Source organism: Myiozetetes cayanensis, unplaced genomic scaffold (assembly GCF_022539395.1).
Source record: "Myiozetetes cayanensis isolate MyiCay16 unplaced genomic scaffold, myiCay2020 scf19, whole genome shotgun sequence".
Taxonomy (NCBI): domain Eukaryota; kingdom Metazoa; phylum Chordata; class Aves; order Passeriformes; family Tyrannidae; genus Myiozetetes; species Myiozetetes cayanensis.
This window is the reverse complement of record NW_026087400.1, coordinates 4679536-4707271: the sequence shown is the minus strand read 5'-3', so window position 1 is coordinate 4707271 and position 27736 is coordinate 4679536. Positions and strand designations below refer to the sequence as shown.

Here is a 27736-nt window from a genome sequence, read left to right as displayed (position 1 = left end):
CCTGGGTTACTCTCTCCCCTCCGAAGGGGTTGAGCACAACTTCCCTGCTGAAGCCTGGGGCATCCTGCTGTCAAACATCCCGGTGCTGAGCCCTCACCTCCTCGTTCCCCCTGGCCTGGCACCTTTGAGCTCTGCATTCTCCCTTCCCAGCATCATTCTGTGTGTTGGCAACGATGCTCTCAGGAGTTCCACTGCTGTGACCTTGATCCCTGAGCTTTCTGCTGCCAAAGCCTTTCAGAAATGTCCTAGCTGCAGAGATATGTCATTATTCAGTCCCACATGCCCAACTACTGCTTAGCATTCCAGGAAAGGCACAGTCCTGCTAAACATAAGGGATGAGACTGGCACTGAGCAGTGCAGAAGCCTCTTTGTTTGTGTCTGGGCTTGAGGCTCTGGCTTCAGAAGGACTGAGGTTTTCTAAGTACATCATAAAAGCACCAGCCCTGCTCAGCTGAAGACATGGGCCATGCACAAGCGTTCAGAGTGATGGAATCACACAGGTTGGAAAAGGCCTCCAAGATCCTAAGAGTCCAACTGTTCCCTCAGCACTGCCCAGCCCACCTCTAAACCACGTCCCCAAGTGCCACACATACACATCTTTTAAATGCCTCCAGGAATGGTGACCCCACCACTGCCCTGGGCAGCCTGTGCCAATGCCAAACAACCCTTTTGGTGAAGAAATTGTTCCTCACATCCAGCCTAAACCTCCTGCCCTGGAACAACTTGAAGGCACACATCCAGACAAACCTCTCAAGTCTTTTTACTCCAAGTGTTGGGTTGTGTCACAGAATTGGCAAAACAGCAGGAGCTGGCAGTACTTTTTCTAGCAAGGCACTACAGTCCCTGATCCCTGCCAGATGGCAAATCCACAAGTGCCCTCTCCTGCTCCATAGCCTTCTCAGTGGGGTGGTCAGCAGGACAGTGAATTAGCTGCTTGCACATAATGTTGCAGAGAGGAGAAGAGGTTGCCCAGCACTGACGTTCTGAATGGAGCTCAGAACACAGCTCCCAGGAGAAAGACTGCTTCCTAGGAGGAATGCTTCAGTGAAATGATTGCCCTGTAGTGCTTAAACTTCTCCCAGATCAGGGTCAGTCATGTGCCTGGTGAGGCTTGTGCTCTGTACATCCCACAGAGCCTCTGGCCTGTTTGGTTTTCCTGGGTCCCACCTGCCCTTGGGGCTCAGATTTCAGGGGTGCAGGCAGGTGCCTGTTCCCTGTGCTCCTTCCTCCTGTGGCCCCTCAGCACTGAACGCTGCTGTGATTGCTGATTGCTGAGATTTAGCAATCAGGCTAAATTAATAAGCAGGTGCCTTTGTGATCCAGGCAAAAAGGGACCCTGACAAGAATGACAAATTTGTTTTATTTGTAACCTACATCAACACTCACTCCTAAATTCCCCAAACATAATTAAATTAATCTGTTATGCCCACAATGGTGCCTCCCTGCCCCCTCTCCCCTCAGTATTTTTCTCCTCCCCTCAGTTTCACAGCTGAGCTTTGGGGTTTCAGCTTTGTGATGGAGAGAAGGGGCACTGGGATGAAGGGGATGTGACTGTATTTGCAACAGACATAAAAAATAACGAGTTTCTTCAACAAGTGGCTGATATTTTCGTCACCCAGATGCTCCTAAGGCATGGCCCCATCCCAGGCTCAGCTCCACACTCATGGCTTTCCCTCACTTGTTGAAGGACTTGCCAGCCTATCTTAGCCCATCTCACACTGATGATCATGGGCAAACACCTATCCAGACAGCATCCTAGAGTGGAAGAGAGCACTGGGGGAGGAGCTTCTCCCACCAGTAGCACGAATTTCCTCATTGAGTGAAGTAATATATATTAAAGACAAGCCATTAACTCACCAGCCATTTTGCACCAGAGATCTGCTGCCGTTATGAGCCCATCCAAACTCTGTAAAGGCTGGGAGGCAGAGCAGTGCTGGAGATCAGCAGGAATTTAATTTTCTAATAGAGAGATTTATTCCCTACCAATGGGGCATTATATTCTGTGATCCCTGCCTCTGCTCAGGCCACGAAGCCTATCCAAATTTTGGGCTCATTCACATGACAGAGATGCAGGGAAAAAAAGTGAAAATGCTTGAAAATTAATCACGGGGTTATTGGATTTAGGGAATATACCCTATACCCTCTGGACCTGCTATCCCAAGCATCTCTGCTTAGCTCACAGAGCCAGCTCTGCTGCTGGAGGGAGCTGGCACAGAAGGCTCAAGGCTGCACTGAAGCACTGCTTGGGCCAGGACTGCCCAGCCTCTCTCCTCCTGATGCATCTCTCTGGAGTCTCCTGGATTTGGGAGCAGCAGTTTGGGAACATCTTGGAGATTCCCATAAGCTCTCAAGTGTACTAGACAGACTTAAAATTAATCAGGGGTTGGATCAAAACTCACAGTGTGTATAAAGCCCATGAGATACCAGCTGGACTCACCCAGTTCAGACAAAATTCTGGTTGTCTTTGTTATTTTATAGGCACTTACTGCAAACTGCAATTTTATTTTGCCACTGGTTACCCCAAAGCTGAATTGTGGCCTTAAATGTACCACCACTGGCAGTTTCCCAAAGGGAGCAGTAACTCTTGCCTCAGGCTCAAAGAGTTTTTGTCCTGTCCTGTCCACACACAGCCCAAGAAAGACTCACTGTGTCCAAGTGACACTGAGAACATCCCCTGCCTTTGGCTTTATGAACAAATTCATTGGTATCCCCTGCCAGTCTAATTCACTGCTGGCACCTGCAGCACTTTCTCTTCAGGAAGGGTCAGTTGTGGCCTGAGTTACAAAAATGCCTCTCTGAAGGCAAAACATCTGCAAAAAGCCAACTGATGCCATTTTGCTCATCCAGCAGAAGATGAGGATGAGAGTTTCTTGGTGGCACAACCAGCAAAGTCCCACTCCCTGCACAGGGCCGTGTCAGAGCAGCCCTCACTCCACAGGATGCTCCCAGCAAATGGGACAAATGATCTCTGTGCTGCTGGACTTTTGTGGAAGGCCCCCAGGGCCTTGCTAGCCAAGGCTCCCTGCTCTCCCCTTTGCTTGATGGTCCCTCTCCACCCACCCCACAGCCCACACCCTCCCTGTCCCGCTCCAGCCGGCTCAGCTCTCCCCCAGCTCCCTCCTGCACATGGCACTGGGAGCTCCAGCAGCTGATCCCCTTAATTAGGTCACAAATAGATCACGTGTAAAACACTTGCACCAGCCAGATCCTCTGAAGGAAAAACATGCAAGCCCTGCAACTGGGCTAAAAGCTCTGGAGAGGAAGGATGCCAAGGCTGAAATAACTCTTCAAAACTTTGTCTGCAGGAACCCTGCTTCAGTTTCTGCTCGACAGCTGGGTCCCTGCTCCCTGACACTGGAGCTAAGTGGTAGCACTGCTTTAATTTCCTCTTGCTTCTGCTGCAATGCCAGATTGCTTGGATATTCGTAAACAGGAGGAGTTTAATGAAAATTATAATTAGAGCCCTGCGGTGCTCTTGCAGGTCGCCTTTACACTGGGCTGCCTATTTACATTACAAATCAGGCTGGTGTCACTGCAGAGTCTACAGCAAGAGAGGAGAATTCATTAAAAGGGAAGCGCAGGGTGGGTGAGAAATAGGGGAGAGAGAAAATGATATTGTTATTATTAATAACCTAGGAAATTGGGATCTGCCATGGTCTTGCTGCAACTTCGCTCCTTGAAGGAGAGCCCATCGTAACCAGCCTGAAGCAGGAGGGGACAGAGCACAGCCACCCAGAGAATCCCACTGGGAATTACTGTTCAAACAGACCCTTTCTCCTAAAGCAAGGCTTTCTCACCCCCACCAGGACACAGAGAAGTGCTCTTAGCACTTCTGCTTCCTAATACCTAGCTGTGAAGTTGGGGGGGGTGGGCCAGGAAGAGAAAACATGTGAAGCCTAAGTGATGTATTTCCTATTATTTTACAGCTTTTCCTTCCCACCTGCCAGCAGCTCCATGTGATGCTTTCTGCCCCCATGTAATGCCAAGAGCAGCAGCTCCTTGGGAGACACAGAAGCCCTCCCTGACTGAAGCTCTGGAGCATCTGCTGGCTTGAGGCACAGTGACAGTCCAGCTGCAATCATGTCCTGAAGGGCTCTGTAAAATCTGGGTCTGACAGAGCAGGAGAAGAGATCCCATGGGAACAACAGGGAGGCATCTGGGAATTGATGCACTGACACCCAGGCTGTCTCTCACACATGGCAGTACAAACCAGTGTTATCCCAGACATGGATGAGTCTCCTGGGGTTGATTCTGCTCCTGCTCCTTCAACCAAACCACTTAGCACAGTTGTTAACTGTCTTCCCATCTATACTGTGAAATTAGGAATAACACCCTCATTTTACACAGAGGGTAGCTGGAGACTTGGGTCATATTTGTAAAAACCTTCAGAAATATTTCACACTAATCATGCTGCACCAGCAAAAAACACATCTTCACTGCCAAAGTGGTTTTTTGGATGCTCACCTGCCCTGTGGTGGCAAAAAGAAGTGGCATTTTAGGCTGGTGATGGTTACAGCAGCAGCCCAAACCTGTCACCTCTCCCACCACTGTCATGTTCTCAACAGAGAGGTGAACTCATCCTGCTCCTGTGCCTGCATCCCTCCAAATTCATCCCAAGTGATGCTCTGAACAATTCCCTGTAATGCCCAGCAATGGATGCTGAGCCAAACCCCCCTCCTTCCCACCTCCACTGCCAATCCCACCTCACCCTCCACAGCCAGGGGTCTGATAAGCAGCTGGGAATTCAGGACAGAGCAGATGAACACTGTGAATATTGGCTTTATATATCAAAACCGCCCAGGGAGACTTTTGCAAGTCGTGGGAATATGCAGAAAGTTTTCAGGAGAATGAGAAGCTGGAGGTATTTCAGGAGCTGGGCTGCAAACAGGCCATGTGGTTTGTTTGCATTTCATCCACGTTATCATCATACAAAGTGACAGCTGAGTTTTAATCACTACTATAACACTGGTGATTGTGCTTTGCCCCCAAAAAACCGCAACTGAAACATAAAAATGTGCTTATTTCAGTTAAAAAAAAAAGACAAAAGAAAAACTTCCCTTGAAAAACTACAGTTGAAAAAAACACGCAGCCATTTTTTTCAGCAGAAAAATAAATATCAGTGAAGAAATACTGCTCAACTCTCCCCTAATGAGTGTACCAGCAAACTTCCAGGCCTGTCATCAGAGCATGAACTGAAAAAGCACTGGGAAGAAAATAGTATTTTGGACAAGAAAAACATTAAGCAGTTCAGCTTCTGGTTCCAGTGAAATGCTTTTGACAGGAAGAGTTTTAAATTGGAACAAACAGGAAAACAACTATTTTGTTCAAAGCAGGGACTGTTGGAGGCTTTTGGGGCTTTGCAGGAATTTTCCAATAACCACAATCCCCACAAACAACCTTGCTCTATGAAGTGGGTAGAAAAGAAATCAATCACTATTGATTTTCATCTCCTGATTGCTTCTCTGGAAGAAAATCAGTCCTACTTAAGTAATTGAATAATTACCTTAGTAATTACAGGTAAAAAAACCTGGCTTCCCTTGCCTCCCTTGAGACACATAAACTAGGGATATTCCACCTTTCCAGCCATTTTAGGAGGCAAAGTCAATTTTATATGATCAAAGATGATTTCTGAGCTGTCACCCACATCTCAGGAGTCACCAGCACCCTCGGCATGGCCCCAGCTTGCAGAGGTGAGGAAGGCTGACCACCTCCTGGGCTTCTTCCTCAGCTGTAACCTCCCCACAAGCAGTGCAGGCTGGAGAGCAGAGATCCAGCTCTGTTTCTCTTAAGTCAATAAAAGCAAGAAAACAGAGATACAGAAAGTGCTCGATTGGATTAATCGAGTAAATATCTGAGGACAGAGGTGGCAAAAAGTTTAGACACAACTTGAGGCTGAGGATCAGCCTCTCTCTCACGGGGTGACAGAGTAGACTGGGAACTGCAATCTGCTCTGGGTAGTCACTGAAAGGTAAGAGCACAGCTCTGCTACAGACCTGTCTGAGTGCTGGAAATCAGGGCTCTGGGGTGGAGAGTTGGACTCACGGCGTGACAGTGGCTGTGGGGAAGTCACTAAGCCTGTGGTTTCTCGTGGTCACCGTCCCCTGCACTGCTGAGTCTTCTGGTCTACCTGAGAGGAGTTCAGTGAAACCAAAGATTCTCACCGGGGGTCTATCAGCAATACAGAATCATGCTAAACAAATGCTAAGGCTTAGCAAGTTCTCCCATTTGTATTGATGGCACTGACCATCTCACTTTGGGCACAAAAGCCTTTGTTTTTCCTCTCCAGCCCAAGTGGATGATGAAATGAGACCTGTGACGTTCACTTTGATGGAGGCGAGCTGCTGGCTTTCCAACAGGGTAAGTAAGGATTCAGTGCCTTTTAAAAAGCATTATTTTTAAAGGAAAGCCCTTTTGAGTGAGGGCTAGAATGGGTTTATTTTCCACATGACCAAGCACCAAAAGGAAAGCGGCAGCCCAGTCCATGCTCTTATCACCCTCCCTGAGTCCCCCACTGGATAGATTTGTCACAAGGTGAAATAAGAGCAAGTCCTCAATTTATTATCATTTTCTACTTGTCCTCCTTAATGCAGTTCCTGCCAGGATGAGTTTGCTGTGGGAAAGTGGAATGAAACCAGGCCTTTCAGTCTGCTGCTAAATGGGACTGGGGGGAGGCTTCCAGGGGGGGAGGGAAAAAATCTTCCTCATTAGAAGGGGAAAATGTGCAACGCAGAGTTTTCGTCGGATGCTGCCCAGCCTCCCAATTAGGGTGGCTGGGACAAACAGTGGTGTTATTATATGTAACTATTTATCCAGTGTCGCTCAGCCATTGTTTATTTTATGAGCATAATTTATCTCCTCCGTTGTGCTACCCAATTTGTTTGCATTTTCAGTCCAGTCGAGTGTCTCTCTTTCATTGTATACATCTTTTGGCCTCCCACCAACCAACTCCCTAAGTAAGTTTCCAGGAGTGTCACACAATGGCCAGGCCCCTCCTGTGCTTTATTTTTCACATGACATTTGTGTCCCCTCGTTTCTGCGCTGCCCCTGCCCCTCCCCTGCTGACTTGCAGCTCCTCAATGGCTCATGGTTTATTCAACAGCAAAGCTGAATTTCTCTTTTTCCTTCCCCCCCTTTTAAAATAGAGGCTGGTCAATAGATGCCACTTCAGCAGCTCTGGAGAACAAAGTTCACTTGCAGCAAATCTTTAGCGGTTGTGTCTCTGCAGGGCAAGAGTTTGGTGATCCTGCAGGGGCTGAACCCCGACCCACAGGCAGCAGCTCACCCATGGGGCACTCACGGACTCTTGCATCTCCTCCAGCCATGGAAGGGGACAAAAACTTGTCCTCTATTAGTTGTGACACCAAAGCTTCACCCACACATCACCCTGCCTCCACGCTGCTATCACCCCTCGAGGTGTGAGATGATTCCTTAGCCCTGGAACGATGACATCTTTGGTTTGTTCCTACTCCAGACTTTCTGACCATTTCTTTTTCCAAGTCTTTTGATCTTCTTGCTTGCAGGTCTGACTGCAAGGATTAGCTAAAATAGAAAAGTGCTAATCCACATTATGGAAATTCAAATCCTTGCTGCTGCATTAAGTAATTTCAAGGAAGTTTGGTCTGGCAAGACTCTGAGGTGACTCCAGACAGTGATCACAATATCTGTGCATCACCTCTTCCAGCCAGCATGGTGACACTGCAGCAGGAAGAAGCAGCACTTTTCTCCTCACTGTAGCAGGCTCCATCCCTATTTCTGATGGGGTCCAGCAAAACCCCACTGAGCTCTCAGCCTGGGTTACAGCTGAGCATGGGGTTTACTGCTCCATTCTTTTGAGTCTGCCAGGATTGAGTTTCCAGGATTTCTGCTAGAAAAAATGCACAGTGCCTCACCACCAAACCCGGGAGCTCCGTCTGAAATGCAGATTGAAACTTGTTTGCAGGTTACTGTCCAAAACTGTGAGCGAGGAACTTTGCACAGCCAAGGGAACCTCCATGAGGAAAACTTGGCAGCCATGAAACCTGGGATACGTCTCATGCAAGGAAAACATCCTTTGGCTGAGTGATCTGCAAAGGAGTTTACTGCCCCTCCACCTCCTGTCACCATGAGCTGCGTCAGAAATTCATCGTACTTTAAATGATTCACTCAAGTATCCATTCAGTCCCAGTTCATAGATTGCAGAGCCTTTATTACACAGCCATATATTTAGCACTGGGATAGTTCTCAGCAGTTCTAACTGCCCTGCCATCTAAGGAATAAAACAAAGAGCCATTATTCATCAGAAGGGAGACACAGTCTTTATTGTCTGAAGCCATGGCAGAGTTTTTATATCACCCTATCTATTCTTTCACACTGTCACACAACTCAGCTTTGAGCTGTTTCAGTGGCAGCCCTGGAAGCCCAAATGCTTCGTAGCTTCTCCCAGCTAACTGCCCAGCTAGTGCTGTGTTGAAGTGGCAGCAGGACTGATCCTGAGCTCACAGGAGCAGGAAGGTTAACCTTTCCAAAGAGCTGGAGGTAGACACTAATTTCTGGCTAGGTCAGGAATAAAAGCTATGCAGGGTTATTTAAAGACATGAGGAAGCCCAGCTAAAAGGAGCAATGGATTAATGTGCACTTTGGGCACTGATTCTATCCAGAAGACCTAGGTTTTGGCTCTGGTCTGATGGCAGAGCTGTGTACACTGTAAGACCCAAGGACACGCTGAGCTGTGCACAACTGCTGTCCCAGCCTCCCTGCAGCCCTCCCAAACAGTCATGGTTTTCTTGGTGGATCTCTGTCCATGCTCAAAGAACCAGCCTGGTTCTCCAGATCTAGACATCTGGGGATTAAAACCTTGAGATGTACTCAGCATCTGCCTGACTTCTTCTGTACCTCCAGGAAAAGCAGGTCAGATTTCATGCCAGAAGACCTCTTCTGTTAAATGAAAATGAAGCAGCAGCAATCACAGAACCAACTACATCGTGGTTTCCTCAGGCTTCAAGAGCATTTGAGACTCAGCCTGTGTCAGCACAAGGCAGGATAAGGGGAAGAACAGATCCCTCTGAGGAGGTGCCATGCAGGGGCTCCCACCAGCTGCTGGCAGAGAGGCAGACCCCTCCTTCCCTTGGATGTCTCAACTCAAAATAATGAGATGGGAAACTTGAAGACCCAGAATCTTAAAAAGTGTCAGACATTTGAAAAAAAAAAATTGCCCTTTCCCAGCTTTTTACTTTGTTTTAAGGCTGGCAATCACATCTCCAGTCACTTGTGCTCACTCCTCTCCACATGCTCAGACAGCAAAGGGCACATAACAGCCTGTGAACTCCCATCACACTTCTCCCAACACCCGCTCTACTCCCTGCTGAACAGCCAGCAATCTCCCAGGCTAATTAGCCAAACGGTATTCTGCACATATTTAGCATTTCTGAGTAATTAGGATAATCAGATTTCTCCCCTAATTCTGTACATATACAATATAAGCAGGTGTACTGCCTTTCCCACAACGATATCACAGAAAGTGTGTTGTCTCTGGAGCCAGGGATGCCAGACGCCTGTCAGAGCCCATTCCCATCTCCCACACGAAAACCTAATGGATTACCAGAAGCCATGGGGAATTAGGTCTGATTTGGCAAAGCAACCAACAGTTCCAATATTCGTGCAAGTTATCTAAATGCCCAGTCTTCAAACCACCCTCCAGGCAAGAGCTGCGGGAGAAGTTGTTTTGTGCTGCAAAAACAGGAGGTGTTTGGCCCAGAACCTCAAAGGTGTTTTGGGTTCTGGGGAGTTTCTGGGAGTCTGCCCAAGACTCAGGACTCAGGTCTTGGTTGTTCTCCACGAGGTTAATCAGCTCCTGGGCCTGGACCTTATCTTTGCAAACCTGTGAGCTGGGAAGCCCATATCTGTGGTCTGTGCCTCTTTCAAGGTCCCTAAATGAAGGTCCAAGCCAGGCAGGCCAGACCAGCTCTTTCCTGTGCTGTTGAGGTGAGTCTTTGGTTCAAGAGGAGTTTTTCCTCCATCCAGCTTCACTCAGTAATTCCTATCTCAGGGAAGCAGAAAAGTTTTTTTTTAAGTGCCACTGAGCAGGCCTTGATCCTTGGAGCAGGTCCTTTGGATGTGGTGCTTCCACCAAAGTGGGACTGTTTCACTCTTAGTGGACTATCAAGGGTCCAGCAGCTCTGAAAAGAGGAGAGGATGCTCCCACGTCCCAGAGCACAGAGTTAGGCACTCCTGAGTATTGGGACCACAGCAGCAACATTAAGCAAAGACCCTGCCACATTCCCTCCACAAAAAGCCCATCCATCTGCTGAGCTTCATGCAGGGGGAGAAGTTTTGCTTGTAGACTTTAGAGTAGAACCCAATATGCTCCCAACATAAAGGAGCTGTTTGTAAAGTGCAGGGCAATGCTCTTGTAGTACTGCAGAATAATGTACAAACCTCCTAAATATGAACAAACCTGAGTAAGGCCAGGATTTAGATTCCTCCTGGTCTCCAGGTAGGTCAACCATGCTGATACTGAGATTGAGCTCTGGTTACTACAGAGGTAATTTTCAGGTGGAGCTGAAGGGAGACAGTGACAAACTGTTAATTGTGGTGAGGCTGTTTATCCATGATGGATGGGCACACCACACACAGTGCTCCATGCAAGGCTACACTCAATATTTTATAAGTTGTATGTGGATAGTAAAATGCTCCATCCCCTTCTTTAGTGTCCTCTATCTCACCTTCCCTGTTCAGATGAAATGGTGCTCACAGATGAACTATCCCCAGAGAACAGCTCTTGGAAAACATAAATCAGCACCAACTGCTTTAATGGGTCCAAGGCTGTTGTCAGGGTCACCACAGACACAAGACAGGTCCCTGTTCCCCAGAGAAGTGTCATAGGAGACATCTTCCCAGGCCTTGTACATTTGCTTTGTGTATTCATCTGAGCACCTGGATTCATTTCTTATTAAGTGCATTTAGGACTTCAGCAGAAGTGAAACCCAACTGTTCTCAGTAATGTTCAGTTCTTTTTCTTTCATATCTTTGACCAGGTGTCTGACTGCCCCAGTGCTCACTCATGGAGGGCAGAGTCTGTCCTGTACCATCCTGAGCTCAGGTCAGCGATGTCCCAGGTCACTCAGGGATGGCACAATCACATGGAAAGAGACTTGGAGAACTGTGCTGAGGGAACAGATTGTGTCACAGAGCATTGTCCCCCTAGACCTGGAGACCTGAGCTCATGGGCAGCTCGGGGTGGGGGGGTTGTGGGGTGGAGCGAGCCGGGTTGAGGATGCTCCAGGCATTCCATCTTCAGGGATCTCATCAGTGGGACCCTCAGCTGTGTTCTTGTGTACTCTGAGGGCAGCACAATGGGGAGCAAGTCTGTGTGAGGGGCTGTCCCCAAGTGCAGAACGAGCATGAAGGCTGGTCCCACACACACACTGAGCCTGACCCATCACTGTGCAGTGAGATGGTTCAAAGCTGAAACGGGGAGGGCAACCTGTGCTCCCATGATTCTGAACATCAGGGCCTGGGTGGACATCTGTGTGCTTGCTCCACTGGTGCAGAAAAAAAATATGCTGGTGATCCTGCTTTTTCTTGAGTTTTTAGCATTGGAGGAAAAAAATGGAGCAAAAAGAAAAAAAAACAGGGAAGCAAGGCAGTATTTTGCTGGCCTGAGAGAGCCCAGGGAGCAGGTGGGAACTGCCTGCAGGGCTGGCCAGTGCTGAAAGGTGGCAAAGGAAGCTGGCTCAGGGACAGCAGCTCCTGATGTCTGCCTTCCTCAAGCAGGTGATGAAGACAAGCTGTTGCCTCGATTCCCACAGTATATTTTCATTAAGCCCAGGCAGATGGCAGCGGAGGTCACCGCTTCCACACCATCATCCTTTCAGCTGAGAGGTGTCAGGGAATCTGACATCTCAATTACTAAACCTAGGTTCGTCCAAACAACATGCAGGACGACAGGGGAAGGGGGATCAGGAAAGCTGTGCTCCTAATTTCCAAGAATCCTCACCTTTGAGAGAAAATCTGGGACGTGCGTTTCCCTGATAAACAACATATTTGTGTCTAATGTCCTGACACAGAAGCAGCTGTGGTGAGAAGGAGCCACAGGCACCAAGAAAATGGCAATTAAGTCCTTGTGGAAAATAGACCAAAAAGCGTCCCTTGGAAAAGACAGTGGATGTTAATGAGCTACAGCAAAGTCAAGGGAGGAGATATTGATCTTGCCCCAGCAGAAAGCTGCTGCTCGCTCTTCTCTAGTCTGTGAAGCCTCAGAGCTAAATAAAACTTCTGTTCTTCACAAGGACTCTCAGATGGGGGCTTGGCTAAGCCAGAAGGAGCCAGAGCAACACCAACACTGACTTTTCTGTGTTCATTGTGAGACACAGTTCCAACCTGCTGGTGAGAAGCAGCACTTCTGCTGAAATGCCACCTCAGAGATTTCTCCCAGATATTTCAATTATTTCAGTTTTCCCCCTCCCTACTATTACTACCTACTTTCCTGTTACTGCTCTACTACTACTGATTCCCTACTTTTTACTACTATTAATCTTTACTTTTGCCATCCCTACTATTACCTCCAGCAAGAAAAAGACAAAATAAGATTATGACACTTACCAATAAACAAGCAAAGCAGAAGTTGTTTATTGTTATTCTGAAATCTCATGAACTTTAAGGTAATATTATGACTCTGGAACGATTATGAAATATCTCAGATTCCCATTTCCACAGGGTGTTTATTCATTGAGTTTCCTTCTACAACAAAAATACCCAAAACCACTGGCCTGGGAGCAGATGAGTCACCACAACACAGAACCACCCTGCAGCAACACCCAAACCTGTGCTTTCTCTTTCAGGGCTTTCCCCCTTAAACTTCACCATGAGCTGAGCTTTGGGGAGACATCAGGATGTCAGAGGTATCTGGAAGATGAGAACGTCCAGAGTGCAGACCTCCAAAGAAAAAAAACAACAACAAACCAACTTCTTTTTAGGGAGACTTTTCAATTTTTTTTAGAAGTGTTTTCAAGATTGTGTAAAGGTTCAAAATATTTGGGGTTTGGCACAACAAACACCCCCATCATTTTCAGCAAATATTGCCAAATGCCAGAGTATTTTCATTTTTTTTTTTTTGTCCAGAAATGTAATTTTTCCCCTGCTCCTGTTCTGGACACAGGGAGAGGAAGAAGAATATACCTCTTTTGAGACAAAAGTTTTCACTTGGTTGAAAAACCCTCTTTCTACAAAACTTAAACACAGAGACACAACTCGTGCAGTTGGGTGTGCTCATCACATCTCCTGCAGCCCAGGAGGAGTGGGGACAAAGGGAACTCCACAAGCAGAAGGACATTAAATCACAAATTATCCTTGGGTTTTGGTGCTGGTTTGGTTTTTTTTTTTTTAATAAGAAAGAAAAGTTCAGTTCTACTGAGCTCAGACCCTATGTTTTGTTAATGGGAAAGGGAAAGCTACAGCTGGGGCACTCGCTGCTCGTTAGACCATACGCATTTTCTTAAGTGCTCAAAAAGCAACGGGCTAGTCCAGGGTTTTCCTGGAGGAAAAGCGATCACAATCTGGCCTTTGTTATCCAGTTTGTTCTCCAAGAGTTCATACTTTCGGGCCCCTGGCGCAGATTCTTGGAAAAGCTCCATTTTGCACCCCAGCCAAAATGATCCCAGTTTCCATATATTATTAGCACACAATGGAGCAACGTCAGCTCCCTTAGCCCCACACCAGCCAGGGGGAGAGGGTCCCCCTTGGGGAAAACCAGCTCCTTCTCTTCTTGTAGGGCCTTGGCACTCGGAGAGAGGAAAAAGGGCAAGGCAAAGGAGCAGAGAGTGGCCAGGAGAAATCAGAGAGTGGTCAACAAACAGCCTGTGTCAGCTGAAATAAAGCCCCGCTTCTCCAAGGATAGACTTCAACACCACCCTGCCCTCAGTTGTTTTTTTGGCTTGGCTTTGGCCAAATTTCATTCCTGGTCTGAATGGGTTTGGTTGGAGGACAGTTCCTGTGAGTCATCTGCAATCTCCACCACCGTGATGGGAAAGGCGGATGTGGGCAGCCGGGGGATCTGCGACGGGGCACAGTGGAAACACGTCTGAAACACAGACCCCCAAGCTGCTCCTCCCTTGTGCTGTACTGTACTGACTCCAGCTGCTCAGGAGAAAGGTGGGGGGAAAAGGAAAAAAAAAAAAGAGAAAAATCTCATGCAAAAATTCATCTTTTTGTAAGAAAATCTCCATCGCTCTAAAATTAAAAATGTTTGCCAGCACAGCGAAACATTTGCCAGCACATTTTTGATTTTTCGCCAAAATATTCTGGCCAAAACTTGGGAGAAAAAAAACTCAGGATTGTCTATGGAAAGCAGATACTTCTCATGAAAATATTCATTTAGTCAAATCCCCAGGTTTCTACTGAAAGTCAGCTTCAGTGGAAAATGCTGACGAGCTCTATTATTGGCACAGCTTTAATTTTCCTTTGTCTGGAACAGACACGGAGAAGACAGCATCTGTCAAACGTAGTCTTCAGACTTACGTTGTTATTTAGCCTGGAGTATTGTTCAAGGACTTCAGGAAAGGTTTGAGCCATCACAGCGCTGGGTGCTGTGCACATCCACAAAAGACAGCCCCTTCCCTAGAGGGATTATAATTTAAGCGCAAGCCATGGAGAAGATAAACAGCTGGGGAGAGCACAAGGTAATTTTGGAGGGGTCTTGAGCAGCGTGATGAGCAAAGGGATGCTGCTCTTCCCCTTGCACCTGCTCTTCCCTCCAAGGCTTTGTGCTCAGCCAAAGCGCAGCTGTGCGGGCTCACAGCTCCCTCAGGAGAGGCAGGCTCTGCCCCAGCTCCGAGGCAGCTGCGGAGGAGGGCAGAGATGGGTCCTGCTCTCCTCACTCAGCCTCCAGTTCAAAACATCTCTGGGGTAGAGGAGAAAGCCAAGCAAGCCATCCCTACAGCCCCCAGACACCACAATCCTGCTTGCCCCTTATCCTGGGCAGGAAGATGCTCTGCCACCCTCCCTCTTGCAGCCCAGGTGTGCACAGAACCATAGAATGTTTGGGTTGGAAGGGACATTAAAGCTCCTCTTGTTCCAACCCCCTGCCACAGGCAGGGACAACTTCCACTAGGCCAGGTTGCTCCAGCTCTGTCCAACCTGGCCTTGAACACTTCCAGGGATGGGGCAGCCACAGCTTCTCTGGGCAAACCTGTGCCAGGGCCTCCCCACCCTCACAGGGAAGAATTTCTTACCAGTATCCGGTCTAAACCCACTTCTTTCAAATGACAGCCATTCCCTCTTGTCCTACCACTACATGTCCCTCTATTCTGCCTATTTTAGCTAGTCCACCTATTCTAACTTAGACTTTTTTGTTTGCCCACATCCTGCCTTCTGCCCTCACCCCTCCTGTGCTGTGCATCGCTTCATGTCTCGATCAAACCAACACGATCACTTTAACCACAAGAGAGCAGTTAGAGAAGGATCTCTGCTGGTTTCAAACAGCTTCCAGAACTCATCACCCCCTTCTGTAAGAGATTAAAAAGGAATCACTGAGAAAGGAGCAAGGCAGAAAGAGAGCACGAGAAAATAAATAAATAAAGGTATATAGTTACTTTTGGTTAGTCTCAGTGTGCAGCCCTGTCCCAGGGCGCCTTGTTCTGTGCTCATTTGAAGTATTAGTCACTTTTTCCATTAGAAGCTGTTATTCTAGGGGGATTTATAATGTATCTGTAAAATTGTCTCCAGGCTTTGCTTGGCATCTGAGCTCTCAATCCACGGACAGAATGTAAAGAAACTACAGTTGTTTGATTTATTGGGACAGGGCACAGGGAGGGAGGGAATTTTTCCATGCTCAGTGGAAATAAATTCACATAGTGCCTCCGGTGCACAATCACTTACTGCTCCAGAAAATACACCATTTGGGTGCAATCTCACGCTGCCAGAGAGAAAAGAAGCAAATCAATGATTATTTAATACCTCCCTACCTGAGACCCAGCTCTGGTTTGTGGTTTCTCACCACGACCCACCCAGTCCACAGTCCTGCTGGGTGCGACAGTCTCTCATACCACACAGGTTTGGAAATCCTGTCCTTGGCAAACCTTTCTCAACCTTAATTTCTACAAGGGATATTTCTTAACTCGCTACAGAGCCTCCCTGACAGAGTCACGATTTTTTCCTGGGGAGGCCTAGGGCTCCTTTAAGCTTTGCTCTTGATACACATCTGCCCAAAGCCTGGGAGGGATGAGAAAGGACTGGTGATCTGCTGTAGGTAACACCAGGACCTGGATGGCAGAGGTGTTCAGGCAAAGTGAGAATGGGGAGGTGACAACCCCCTTGGGACTCACAAACTCTGGGAAAACACCCCATCACCTTGCTGACTCCGTGTCACCCACGGCTGAGGATAAGCCAGTTTGCAGGGTGGCCCTCACCTGGGTCAACTTTCAACTTCTGCTGGAGGTAGGGGTGGATGGAGGAAAAAGGGAAGGATTAGGGACAGCAATGCACACCAGGACCAGAGAGAAGGAGAGCCAGACCCTTCCTGCAGCTTCCCTGCAGGACCAATCACCAAAGCACGAGCCTAACGTGGACGCCTGAAGGAAACAATCTAAAACTGGAACGCGGCAAATCATTTATTCAAACTACAGCCTTCCCTCCCCCCTTGATTAGCAAACCGCTGGGGAGCCAGCCCTGATTTTCCTCAGACAGATGCGAACGCTCTCCTCGTCTCTGCGCCACGAGGCTCGGCCCGTGGGGGGCTGAGGATCTCGTTGGTATTCGCATTGTGTAGCAGCTCCTTGAATTCACACGTTGTTCTGCTCTCCGGCTGGATCACAAACTTTTTCTTTGGGAACACACACTGCAATGATGAATATGTTTGTTTTCTGCCCTTTTTTCCTCCCCCCCCCCCGGAAAACATTTAGACTGCAGTGTGCAAACAGTTCCCCACACACTCACTCAACTGCTTGCACCTAATAATAAAGCCATTTCTATGAAGAATTGCAACTCAAATCTCTAATTTGAGCTTTTGGAGGGTTTTTTCCATGCTTCCATTCAGCAGTTATAAAAAGTCCCAGTGAAGCTCTGAGGAACAGACATGAGAGCATGCAGTGGAACTCAGGGGTGGGCTGCAGAACTGAAGTGGGAGATCCCAGCACCAAAATCCTCTCCCTATTTAAGTCAGAGGCAAAACGTCCACAGAAGAGACAGGATTTCACCCCTGGAACTTCAGCAGTGGGAGACATGGAGCTTGGCAACCAACAGGGAAGACTGTGAAGGGTTCAAAGTATCAAATGAAGCCGAGCAGAGACATGAGAGGAACAAAGGAAGTTCACGTCATGTTAATTTATTGATGATCTTGGCCTGATTGCTTCAGTGTTTTGTCTCAGCAGAGCCCACCCTGAGCAGCAGCGAGTCTTGCACATCACTCAGCTGCATGGATGTGGGAGTGATGTGATGATTTACAGACAAACTTTGCTTAATAAAATAATAAAGTCAATAAAAAAAGCCCCGTGCTGGATCTCGCCCTCACCCAAGCACTTGCTGGGAACTGGCCAGGATCTCCTGACCTCACCCCCACCAGAGCGCAGCTCCAGAAATTCCCTCACCATAGTTCACATTTTTCCAGCTCTACCAGTTCACCCAGCAAGTGCCATGGGAAATTGCTAGGGCTGAGGCATCCAAACTTGCTTAAGAATGAGCCTAACTGATTCTTTTCTTCGAGGAGGAGGGTCTTAAGGAAAATAAAATGCTGGGGGTTCTTTGTCCCTGTATCTTGGATACAAGAAAACTCCCACGCTTGTCAGAAATCAGAACAGCACCAGCAGCTCCTGGTTTTTTCTCTTTCTCTTTTTTTTTTTTTTTACCCCAGTGTGTGAGTGTGTGCCTTAAAGCAGGATGACATAGTGATGGGTTTAAGAGACAGTGAGTGCTGAGATGCCAATTTCTAATGTAATACAGGGTACAGCTTCTTTCCTGTAGGATCACGGATGAAAAATCAAAAGAAATAATCCAGGAGACTAAACACACTCCCCAGCCATTCAGCTCGCTCATAAATATGCCAAGCAAGACACTTTGTGCAAGAAAACCCCACCACTTCCATTCTGCATTTTGTTTAACTACGAGTCAAATCTTCCTCCCGCATCTTCTGATTGTGCCAGTCAGAGTTCACCGGGGCGCATTCCCACCCTCTTCCCCTTCCATTTGAGGCTGATGGTTATCATTTCAAAACTAGCAGGTTCCCACTTTTCCTCTCCCACCTTCAGCCCAGTGCCGTCCCTGAGCAGAAAACACCGCCCTGTCACAGCACCCAACTCCGAAACAAAGAGTTTTAACCAGACTCACCCCTTGGCACCAGCGAACTATTCAACAGAACTTCGCAGGAAGTCTGCCCTTTCCTGCACGCTGCTAATGCTCCAAAATACAGCAAATTCGGGAGAAGCAAATGAAATTAAATACCTAGCTGCTGTCATTTCCTTTTTAAGGCTGGAGGAGCCCTGGAGCCCATTAGCTATTGACAAGAAGGGGACCCTCCAGATCCAGGCTGGATGCGCAGACACTCGGGGAACAACCAGACCTTTGTTTATCATCTGTGCACATGTCATGAGGAGCAGGAACCCGTGCCCACCAGGGACTGACCCGTGCTCACCAGGGTCCACACTCTCCGCACACTGGGAAGTTTATTCCGACATAAATATATGTATACTAATAAGCACATTTTATCCAAGCACTTCATCCTGGGGGAGTCTGAAATGATTCCTTCCAAGCCAGTACAAACCCCAGCAGGGTGGGATGCAGGCGTGCAGGGGGGGACATGGATAGGCCTTTTCTTGCAGCTGGACATGAAAGAGACTGAAGGTACCGGTGGGTTTTGGCAGGTATGAAGTTTGGTTTGGTTTGCAACACCGCCACCGAACCGCCGGGACTCCTCTCACAGAGCGATTGAGCGATTTTCTTTTTTTTTTTTCAGTTGTATTTCATAAGCACAAACTTATTAATTGAAAACTACTTTCTATTTTCTTTTTTTTTCTTTTTCTTTTAATGAGTTTTAGGCATCAGTAAATCACCTCGGCGCGGCAAAGCGTCCCCGGAGCGCACCCCGACATCCCTCCTCCGAGCCGAAGTTGCGGAGGGAGAGGAGCCCTGCCCGGGGTAGCACCCAGACGCTGGAAGGGGGGCTTTTGTTCCCGGCTCCGTCCCGGGGAGCCGAACCCCCCCCCATTCTCCGCCGCGTCCCCCCGAACCCCGAGCTCTTCCACTTACCAGCTGCAAAGTGCAGAGGAAGATGAGGGTGCAGCGGCCGGTGCAGCATCCCATGGTCCCCGAGCGGCGGGGGCAGGGCAGGGGCAGCCCGGTGGCCGCGGCCCCGCCGCCGCCCTGGGGCTCTGGGCTGCCCGCTCCGGCAGCGAGGCGGCCACGGACGTCGCTCGCTCTGTCGGTCGGTCGGTCGGTCGGTCTGTCGGTCGCTCGGTCGGTCGGCTGCCGGAGCCCCTCCGGGAGTCGGGGTGGAGGCAAGTGGGGCCACAGCTTAAAAGGGCAACGCTCCGGCGGCGCTGCCGTCCCGCAGGCTGGGCGGGCTGGCGGGGCGGGGGCTGCCGCCGCCGCCGGGATGCGCCCCCCGGGCCCCCGCAGGCGCGCTGGGATGCTCCGGTCCCGGCCCCCGGCCCTCCCCCGGGAGGCGGGAGCAAGTCCTGTCCCCCCGGACAGGGCAGCCCCTCGTTTTCCTCGTGGTGGGACGCGGTGCCGGTCCGTGCTTGGGGCAGAGAACTGTGCTGGCCAGGCAAGGTGTGTGAACGGGACACAAGGTCTGTAGAGCTCCTCTCTTCTCTTTCCACGTGTGCCCATCACCTTCCTCCGCGTGCAGGTGCTGGTATGTTCACCCTCAATATTAGGAAGTCTGGAATTAACCTAAAATATAACGGTTCTTCCCATAAAATTTGTCAGCGGGAGTGCACTTGGGAGACAAACTCAGAAAGGGACGAGACAAGGAATTCTTGAAAATGCACATTTGTGGATATTTTGAAGTATATACCGAGGCTTGGGAATGAATCCCAGCTGAGGAGTAGCAGAGGGATGTAGGAGAGCATCTTTCTGCTTCCAAGAAGAGTTTCTACCTGAGCACCACTTGCTTTACTCTGCATCTGCAGAACAGCAAGTCAGTCTAATTGTGAACAACAGAGCAAATCCACAATCACACGACCACCTCCTTTACATGCCTGAGTCCTTCCCATTGTCTCCCCTCCTGAAGGAGAGGCAGGATCCAGAAGACATGGATCATGCCAGCCCTCCCTGCCACCCACTCTCCTGGCTGGCCCGAGGAGCAGGTCACACACCACACATTGTGATTGGGACAGACTTGTTGCTAAGCTCAACACAACAGGATAAGAAGCTTTGGGAGAGCCTCATCTCATAACGAGGTTGTGTCTTTGCAATCTCCGGTGGCTCCAGTGTCTGCATGACAGTTTGTTCTGGCACCTCTGGCCGTCCCTTCTTCCTCTGAAGCATATCAGGGTTTTGCTTCTGCCTCCAAAGCAGGGTGTGACTTCTCACCATCAGTGACCAGCTTCACTTTCCATTTAAATAAGCACTGCCCACTGCTTATTGCAGTGGGGTGAGAAGGAGATGGCAGCTAAAATCATAAAACCTTTATCATTTTACTCAAGGAGAACATTGCCTGACTATATCCTAAGGAAGGAGGATTAATCCTCCAGTGCTAGGAACATTTAAAATCTTATGTTACCAGCATTATTGTTATTCACATCAGCCACAGGGAGAAACAGAACAAACAAACAAACATACTCTGAATACCTGAGATTAGGAGGCAGACTCTGAATTGATCACAAATCCTACTGGTTTTAAATGGTAAAATATATTGATTATGTGACCTGTGCACTGTGCATAACCAAGGCATCAATTAATGCAGTCAGATACAATAAAACACATTTTATTATAGGTGAAAGGAAAACACCTGAAGAAGAAACCAATTTATTTCACCCAGAAAACTGTGGACCAAAGAAGCTTTGGCAGTATTTGTATTCCTGGGAATGTGGGTTTTGGATGGAAAATGCAATGGAACAAAGATCAGTTTGTTTTTTAATGAATGCAGATAAAACATGCCTTACAAACTTCACAGGGAGGTCTCACTCAGCACCATAGGGTCAGATAGCCTGACATCAGAATTAAAACAGGAGCTCAGATTGGCCAAAAGTAACACTGGTTTTGTTATGTGCTCTGGAAACTGCTGGGAACAGCATGGGAAAGGCTGGGATACAACCATGCAGGTTACTACCTGGCCTTTGTGCCAGTTCTTAGGGTTTTCTGCATCTCTTGTTCTGCCTCCTGCTTCTAAAAACCTCCCGTAGGCATTGTGATTTTCCAGCTCAGTTGTACTGCAAAGGAGACACGGTGTGAAACAGCAAAAGGTATTGCTGCTGAAATGCTAAGTTTGACTCAAACAGGATTTTTTCCACCTGCACTTTTATCTTAAATAAGCTATGCAGGAAGCAACTACGATGTTGGCTGGGACTCCACATGCATCTGAAAGAAAACACACTGACTGTCCTTAGATTTTTAAGAGGAGTGAAACTACAGGAATATTGCAACCTGTATTTCAAAGAGAGACTTGAAACTGCCAGAGCCTGATCTTATAATCTTCATTCGTATGATTTCTTATCTGTGTTGGTGTAGCAGGTGGCCTGGACACAAAGGGGATCCACCTTGAAGCATCCAAGCAGCTTCACTGGTTTCAGCGGGTCTACTCACATGTCAAAATTTGGACACTTGCTTCCACTGTGGTCTCCCACCTCTTTTGATTATGGAACCAGTGGAGGTGCATTGAGATTGAATCCTCTGACAACAGATTTGGTTTTTTGATGTCTCTTTACAGGCTGACTAAAAAGTCTCCTGCAGACCACCAGAAAATCCTTTATTTCCATCAGATCAAAAATTAACTTAGCTGATTTTGGACCTAAGTGAATAAAACACATAGAACATGGATCATAATTAGTTTAATCAGCAAGTGGATTGACAAGGCACCATGGGATGAGGCAGCCATCCCTGATGGGCAGTATATCACCAGTGGTCCCTGCTGTGCCACTATGCAGTGGCACTTGGCATGGCCACAGCAGCTGCCAGCATCTGCTAAAAGTTGTGTGAAGTCCTGACCATCTGAATTCCTGCACAAATGCTGCAGGACCACACATCTACCCTGAAAGTTTAATTCATAAAACCCACTACAGCTTTTCAATCTTGAAAAAAGCAGCAATATCTTGCCACAGCTTGTTCTCTCACATCTGCAGCCTCCTTGCTTTGACAGGTCAAGATGAGCATAGAGAGGCTAAAAGTATTAGCTGGGGACGTGTCTCTTCACAGCCCAAGCCCTGTAATTGTCACAGCTGCTGAAAGCTGTAGATGGTCTCACATCTCAGTACCATGGGGTGCATTATTCCACTCAGTTCATTTACATCCACCTCCTCTCCCTTTTAATACCATCACCTGGGTCACGGTGCCTTTACAGATGTCTGATCAAACAGCAGTGTCAGAGTGCTCCAGCCTTTCCATGCCACATCCAAAAGGCAAAGTGTGCCTGTGCCAGTGCTCTAGGAGCTCATCAGCCAGCCCTCTCCCCTCCTCCAGGGCAGACAGCAGCCTTCCCAAGGTGGCCTGTCACATCCTATTTCTCTGTCACAGTCAGAAGTAAAACCCACTGCTAGGTGCCTGAGTGATGCTGGCTGTGCCCTGAGCACAGCAGAATTTCCTGGGGATGCATTCAAAATGATCAGCTGGAAGGTCTTCACGTGAGAGGTGGGTGAGCTCTGAAGCTTCCTGCCCAGGACACTGTGGATGCTTAAAATGTGTATGGGTACAAGTGGATTAGGACAAATCATCTTCCTGGGTGGGAGGAGGAAAGGGCACTAGGCTCTGCCCTGTCTCCTCAAGAGTAATTTTGGATGCAGTGAGAGGATCTACTGGCTGGTCACCTGAGGTTGCCACCTCTCACCTTGGGCAGCCAAGCCGGTTGTAAGAACTGTGACCGTCCCACCACTGATCACACCCTCATCAGGCCATGGCCAAAGGAATCACACTCTGCTCTTCCCCTTACTCTGGCAGCCTGGTGAATTCATTGCCAAGAGAAAAACAGCCCAGTGGCAGCAGAGCACACCATTTCAAAAATTGTTCTCATCACCACACAAGAAAGGAAAAATTCTCAATGACTTCTATGCTTTGAAATGGGTTCCCAGCAGCCCAGGGCGATCTGTAAAATTTATCAGAGCTGGTGTGTGAAATCTGTCATTTTCTCTCTGATCCCTGTGAAGCCTTGGATGTTGGGGGGGAGGCAGCTCCTAATCAGGCTTTTCAGCATTTCTACACCACCATCCTCTGCATTTCACATTTGTAATTCTCTAATATTAACTTGCTGAGCTGCACAACAAATTCTCATCACTCTTTGATGAGCAAGTGGAGGATTGCAGAGGTGGAAGGCAGATTCACCAGGCTCTTTGGTACCTCAGAATAACAGCAAAGTGAACAATTTGTCCATATCTAGCTGACATAGCTGCCTTGTTTGTGTGATCAAGGGCTTGTAGGAAGGAAACATGACTGGCATCGTTCCTCTCCTGGATCAAACACATCAGCACCCATTAACTGCTACAGTGGAGTCAAGGTTCAAATTCACACTTTTACAGCTTTCCTAAGATGCTTTGACAATTCTGCCATAACGTCCCATGAGCAGCCCTTCAAATAACTCTTTTTCTATTTCTTCGTGACTATAAAGGAAAAACATCAAGACAGAAACACCCTGGAAGCTGCCAGCATTTTTGTTAGTCCAAGGGGGATGCCTTGTGCCAAAGACCACCTCACCCAAGCAGCAGCACTGAAGATCCTCCCTAATCAACTGAAACTCCCTATCTGTCTTATTTACAATATGAAGACTGAGAACATGTAACAGCTACTGAACTACTGTGGGAAAGGCTGCTCAAACTAATGTCATAGTGGTTCTGGGATGGCTTGTCCAGCAACAGGACCTAAGGGAACAGCATGGAGCTGTATCAGGAGAGCATTAGGTTGGATAAGGGGAAAAGGTTCTTCACCCAGAGGATGGTTGGGCACTGGAACAGGCTCCCCAGAGCAGTGGTCATGGCCCCAAGCCAGAGTTCAAGAAGTTCAAGTCAAGTCAAGTCAAAGAGTTCAACGGTCTCAGGCACATGGTGGGATTTTGGGGTCATCCTGTACAGCGCCAGGAGTTGGACTTTAGTTATTCTTATGGATTCCTTCCAGTTCAGGATATTCTGTGATTTTCTGTCAGCATTCCTGATAAAGGGGCACAGGTGCTGTCCCAGGCACAGGCTGGAGCAGAGAGGAGGGAGTGCCCGAAGGGTTAAGCCCCGCAGAAGGAGCAGGCTGTGGCAGCTGACACCCCAGCATCTCAGCCCCTGCAATCCGAGTAGCTGGCATGATTGCAGCCACATTTCCAGCCGCAGTTTCACTAGGCACTGTGACCAAGAAGTAATTCAATGCAGCTGCCAAGGTCCCTGGGTATTGATACCAAGTGATTATTCGAGGTTTCCATGCAACAGTTGCATTTCTCAAATGATATGACCAAAAAAAAGAGCCTGAAGGGTGAGCGCAGTCTCCAGTTTCGGGCAGTGGCTTAGGGCGCTCTCGTTTAGGAAAACCGCTTCCCCATTTGCTTAGGAATCATTTTTTCCTCTCAAATGATTACAGACCTTCCCCAAGCTAATTTTACAAGGCTCATGTGATGCGATGGAGAAGAAATCAATAACAAGTAGTTTCTTTCAGCGTGTCTTTTGAAGGACATCTGCAGCAGTGCGTGCACAGGCGTGCGGTGTCAGGAGCCGGCGTGTGAGTCCTGCCCCGAGGAAGGTACGAAATGTGCAGTCAGAAGCGATTCCAACACATACAGACACAAACCCAGCTATTTTTCTGCCGTGTTTTCAGTGCTATTCTTTCCAATCCCAGGCCAGTGAGAGCTAAGGCGTATTAAGAAGTCAGCAGTGTCAGGTGCCACCAGGCTGAAGGAGCATTTTTTTACACACATTTGCTTTACAAAGACTTAATTGCCTTGGAAATAAGCCACTTGAACCAGCCTCCCAGAGTTCATTCTGAATATCCACAGAGCAGACACAGGCAGGTAGCAGCACTTCCAGGCTTTTTCACCCTGCCTGGACCACAGTAGCCAGCCACTTTGATTGGCAGCGATACAAACTGTGATGTGACACACGTGGACTTGACATCAACACAAAGTTTCAAGCTATGTGTAGTAACAGCTGCTTTTCAAATCAAAGGTTTTACCTTTCTGTTTCCCTTTTTAATATCAGAGTAAAGCTTCCTGCTGCCTCACATGAAAACTTTCCAAGTTAAGTTTAGTTTCTGAAATGAACAAAATGTGCACAGGTAGAAGGACTTACAGGGGTGTCTAAATACAATTATCTGCATAAGCTTTTCTTCAGCTTTAGCTATGAGGTGGAAGTGCATAATGAAAGGGTGTCTTAGTAACCTGACGGGTAGTGGAAACGCACACATTAAAATGCACTCCCAGCTGCATGGGGGAGTGGGCACGGGGAGCTCAAATCAGGAGTGAATTCCCTATAAATATGCAGTGGAAGGATGGGGGTTGATTACTGTCCTGATCTTGTCGGTGTTTTGAAGAGCTGGACATGAATTTCAGAGCCAGAGGCTGTAGTGTGTGGTCCGTGGTGTAGGCAGGACTCCATGATTCAGTTTTAGGACTAAACTCCTGCCTAAACTCTAGCTTTTGGTGCCTGACCACCAGCAGGGCTGTGCTGGTCATTAGGTGGAATTACAGATTTGTGTCAGTGTCAAATTAAGGGATGAGGTCTAAGGAAGTGTAAGGAAAGGTTTGAGGAAATGTATCGGAAAAGCCCTGATACAAGTGTTTCTCAGTTGAAAAGGAAGGAAAAAAAGTAATGTTCCCTTATACAACGAGAGGGAAGATATTTTTTTATTACATCCATGTGGCATTTCTGTAACTTAATGGCAATATTCACTGTAGCTGGGTAAGGTTGCTATGTTGTGTCTGCCAAATGCAATGAATATCAACAGCTCTGAATGCCATAATCAATAAAAATAAACCTTATTCATTCAGCATAACAAACAATAATAAAAAAATAAACATTTAATAACAACTGATGTTTCATCCCATGGCAGAAAAAAATTTCACGTATCATTTTTCTACTATTTTTTTAATGTGACATAATGTTAGTAGGAATGGGCTTCTGACAAGATTTACAGGACACCCCCTGAAGTCACTCTGAACTCTCAAGCCTGTTAAGTTGAAAATGAGACTGAGAGTTTGGTGGCTCAGGTGACAACCTGCTTGCAGTTGACAGGGTGCTATTCAGAGCATGCAACAACGGAAGTACCGAAAAACCCTCCTGGAAAAGGGTAATTCCTCCTGGAAAAGGGACTGACATCCAGTCCCATCAATGAGTGAGATTCCTCACGGTGCTAAAAGGGCTGAGTTCAGGGTTCTGTTATTATTCACACAGTTATATACACAGTTATTTGTTATTCACACAGTTACATAAGTCACATGCAGAGACAACGCAGAACTCGAATGGTGACATTTATCATGCAAACAGGTCCATTCCTCCTCTCTCCTCACTCTTCAGATTTATTAAATAGATTTATCTAACAAGGGTATCTACATTTCCTTTTGTTTCCCTTCAATTTAAGCATTGTGACATCCTGATATAGTGGCTAATCTCAGATGTGTTGAGAGGAAAAAGGCAATAAAAATCCACATCTTCTCAGTCCACAACAAGTGCTGCTAGTGCAGAATATAGCATTCAACCCACATAGGCATCAGTAAACAAGCCAAAACACAGTTTTGTGGCATCTCTTTTTCCTTTAATATTTGAAGCTCATTCTGTCAGCTATTCTAGAAGAGAATTTTTCAGATATTTTTCATGTAATTTAAACCAAGTGGTAATGCCACTTCATTTATGTCAGGGACTGTGGTATTTAATAGCCAAAATCCAGTCTTATTAATGTTTTAGAAATGGTTTAGTAAATCTGTAAAAGAGGAAGAAGTGAAAATGAGTGCTCTTTGGTTTAAGCCCTGTTCTCGAGATTTATTTTTTTTTTACCTAAGAAGTTTCAAAGCCATCGTACAAAATCATTAACTTACAAGCAAAACTGTACACTAGGTAGCTTATCTCAGTAAATTTCCACTTGCTATTAGTCTTCTTCACTGCAATTATGGTGCACATGTTCATGAAATCTTTGTGGAATTGGGCTGTAGCTGTTTTCTGTGCTCTCAAATCAGGCTGCCCTTTACATGTTTGTATATTGTCCTTTTGAAGCCAAGTAAAATCTTTTCTATCTGCAAAATCTCAACATGGAAAACAGCTCAAAGAAACCGTGCCTGCCTTGTATTATTGTTATGCTGCAATTTGTTCCTTATCATCACATTTCATATGTTCTCGACATTGGGCATTACGATTATAACAATGGCAATTGTGCTAAAAATATTTGTCATTTAGTTTCAAGGTAGAAACAGTTCATAAGCAGATAAAGGGAACAAGTAGGGAACACAACACCAAGCAGGGAAAGGCAAGCATTGTGCCTTTGTAAATGTTTCTTCTTGGCATTATCTGTTATCTCAGAATAGATATTTGTCACACATTGCAGAGATGGGGAGAGAGCTATGCACCCATCCCAAATTCCAGGAGCAGTGCAAACTGGACAGGGAATGGCGTGCATTTATTTGCTTGCTGAGAAAGGCAAATGTTCGCGGCGTCCCTTC

The 27736-nt window shown here is 47.4% G+C and overlaps 1 protein-coding gene across 3 annotated transcripts in view; it reads right to left on the bottom strand.

Moving 5' to 3' along the window:
* Nucleotides 1-19460, bottom strand: part of NKAIN4 (sodium/potassium transporting ATPase interacting 4) — a 50683-nt gene extending 31223 nt beyond the window's left edge. The window contains exon 1 of one of the 3 annotated variants that reach the window (XR_007628753.1): nucleotides 19213-19459. Coding sequence is in view for 2 of the 3 variants with exons in the window: in XM_050313670.1 (XP_050169627.1) it covers nucleotides 19213-19266 (54 nt within the window). In the remaining variant the exon portion in view is untranslated. Of the gene's footprint in view, nucleotides 1-19212 lie in introns of all 3 variants that reach the window. The other 2 variants (XM_050313670.1, XM_050313669.1) reach the window with 2 other exon arrangements.
* Between the last annotated feature and the right edge of the window lie 8276 nt (nucleotides 19461-27736).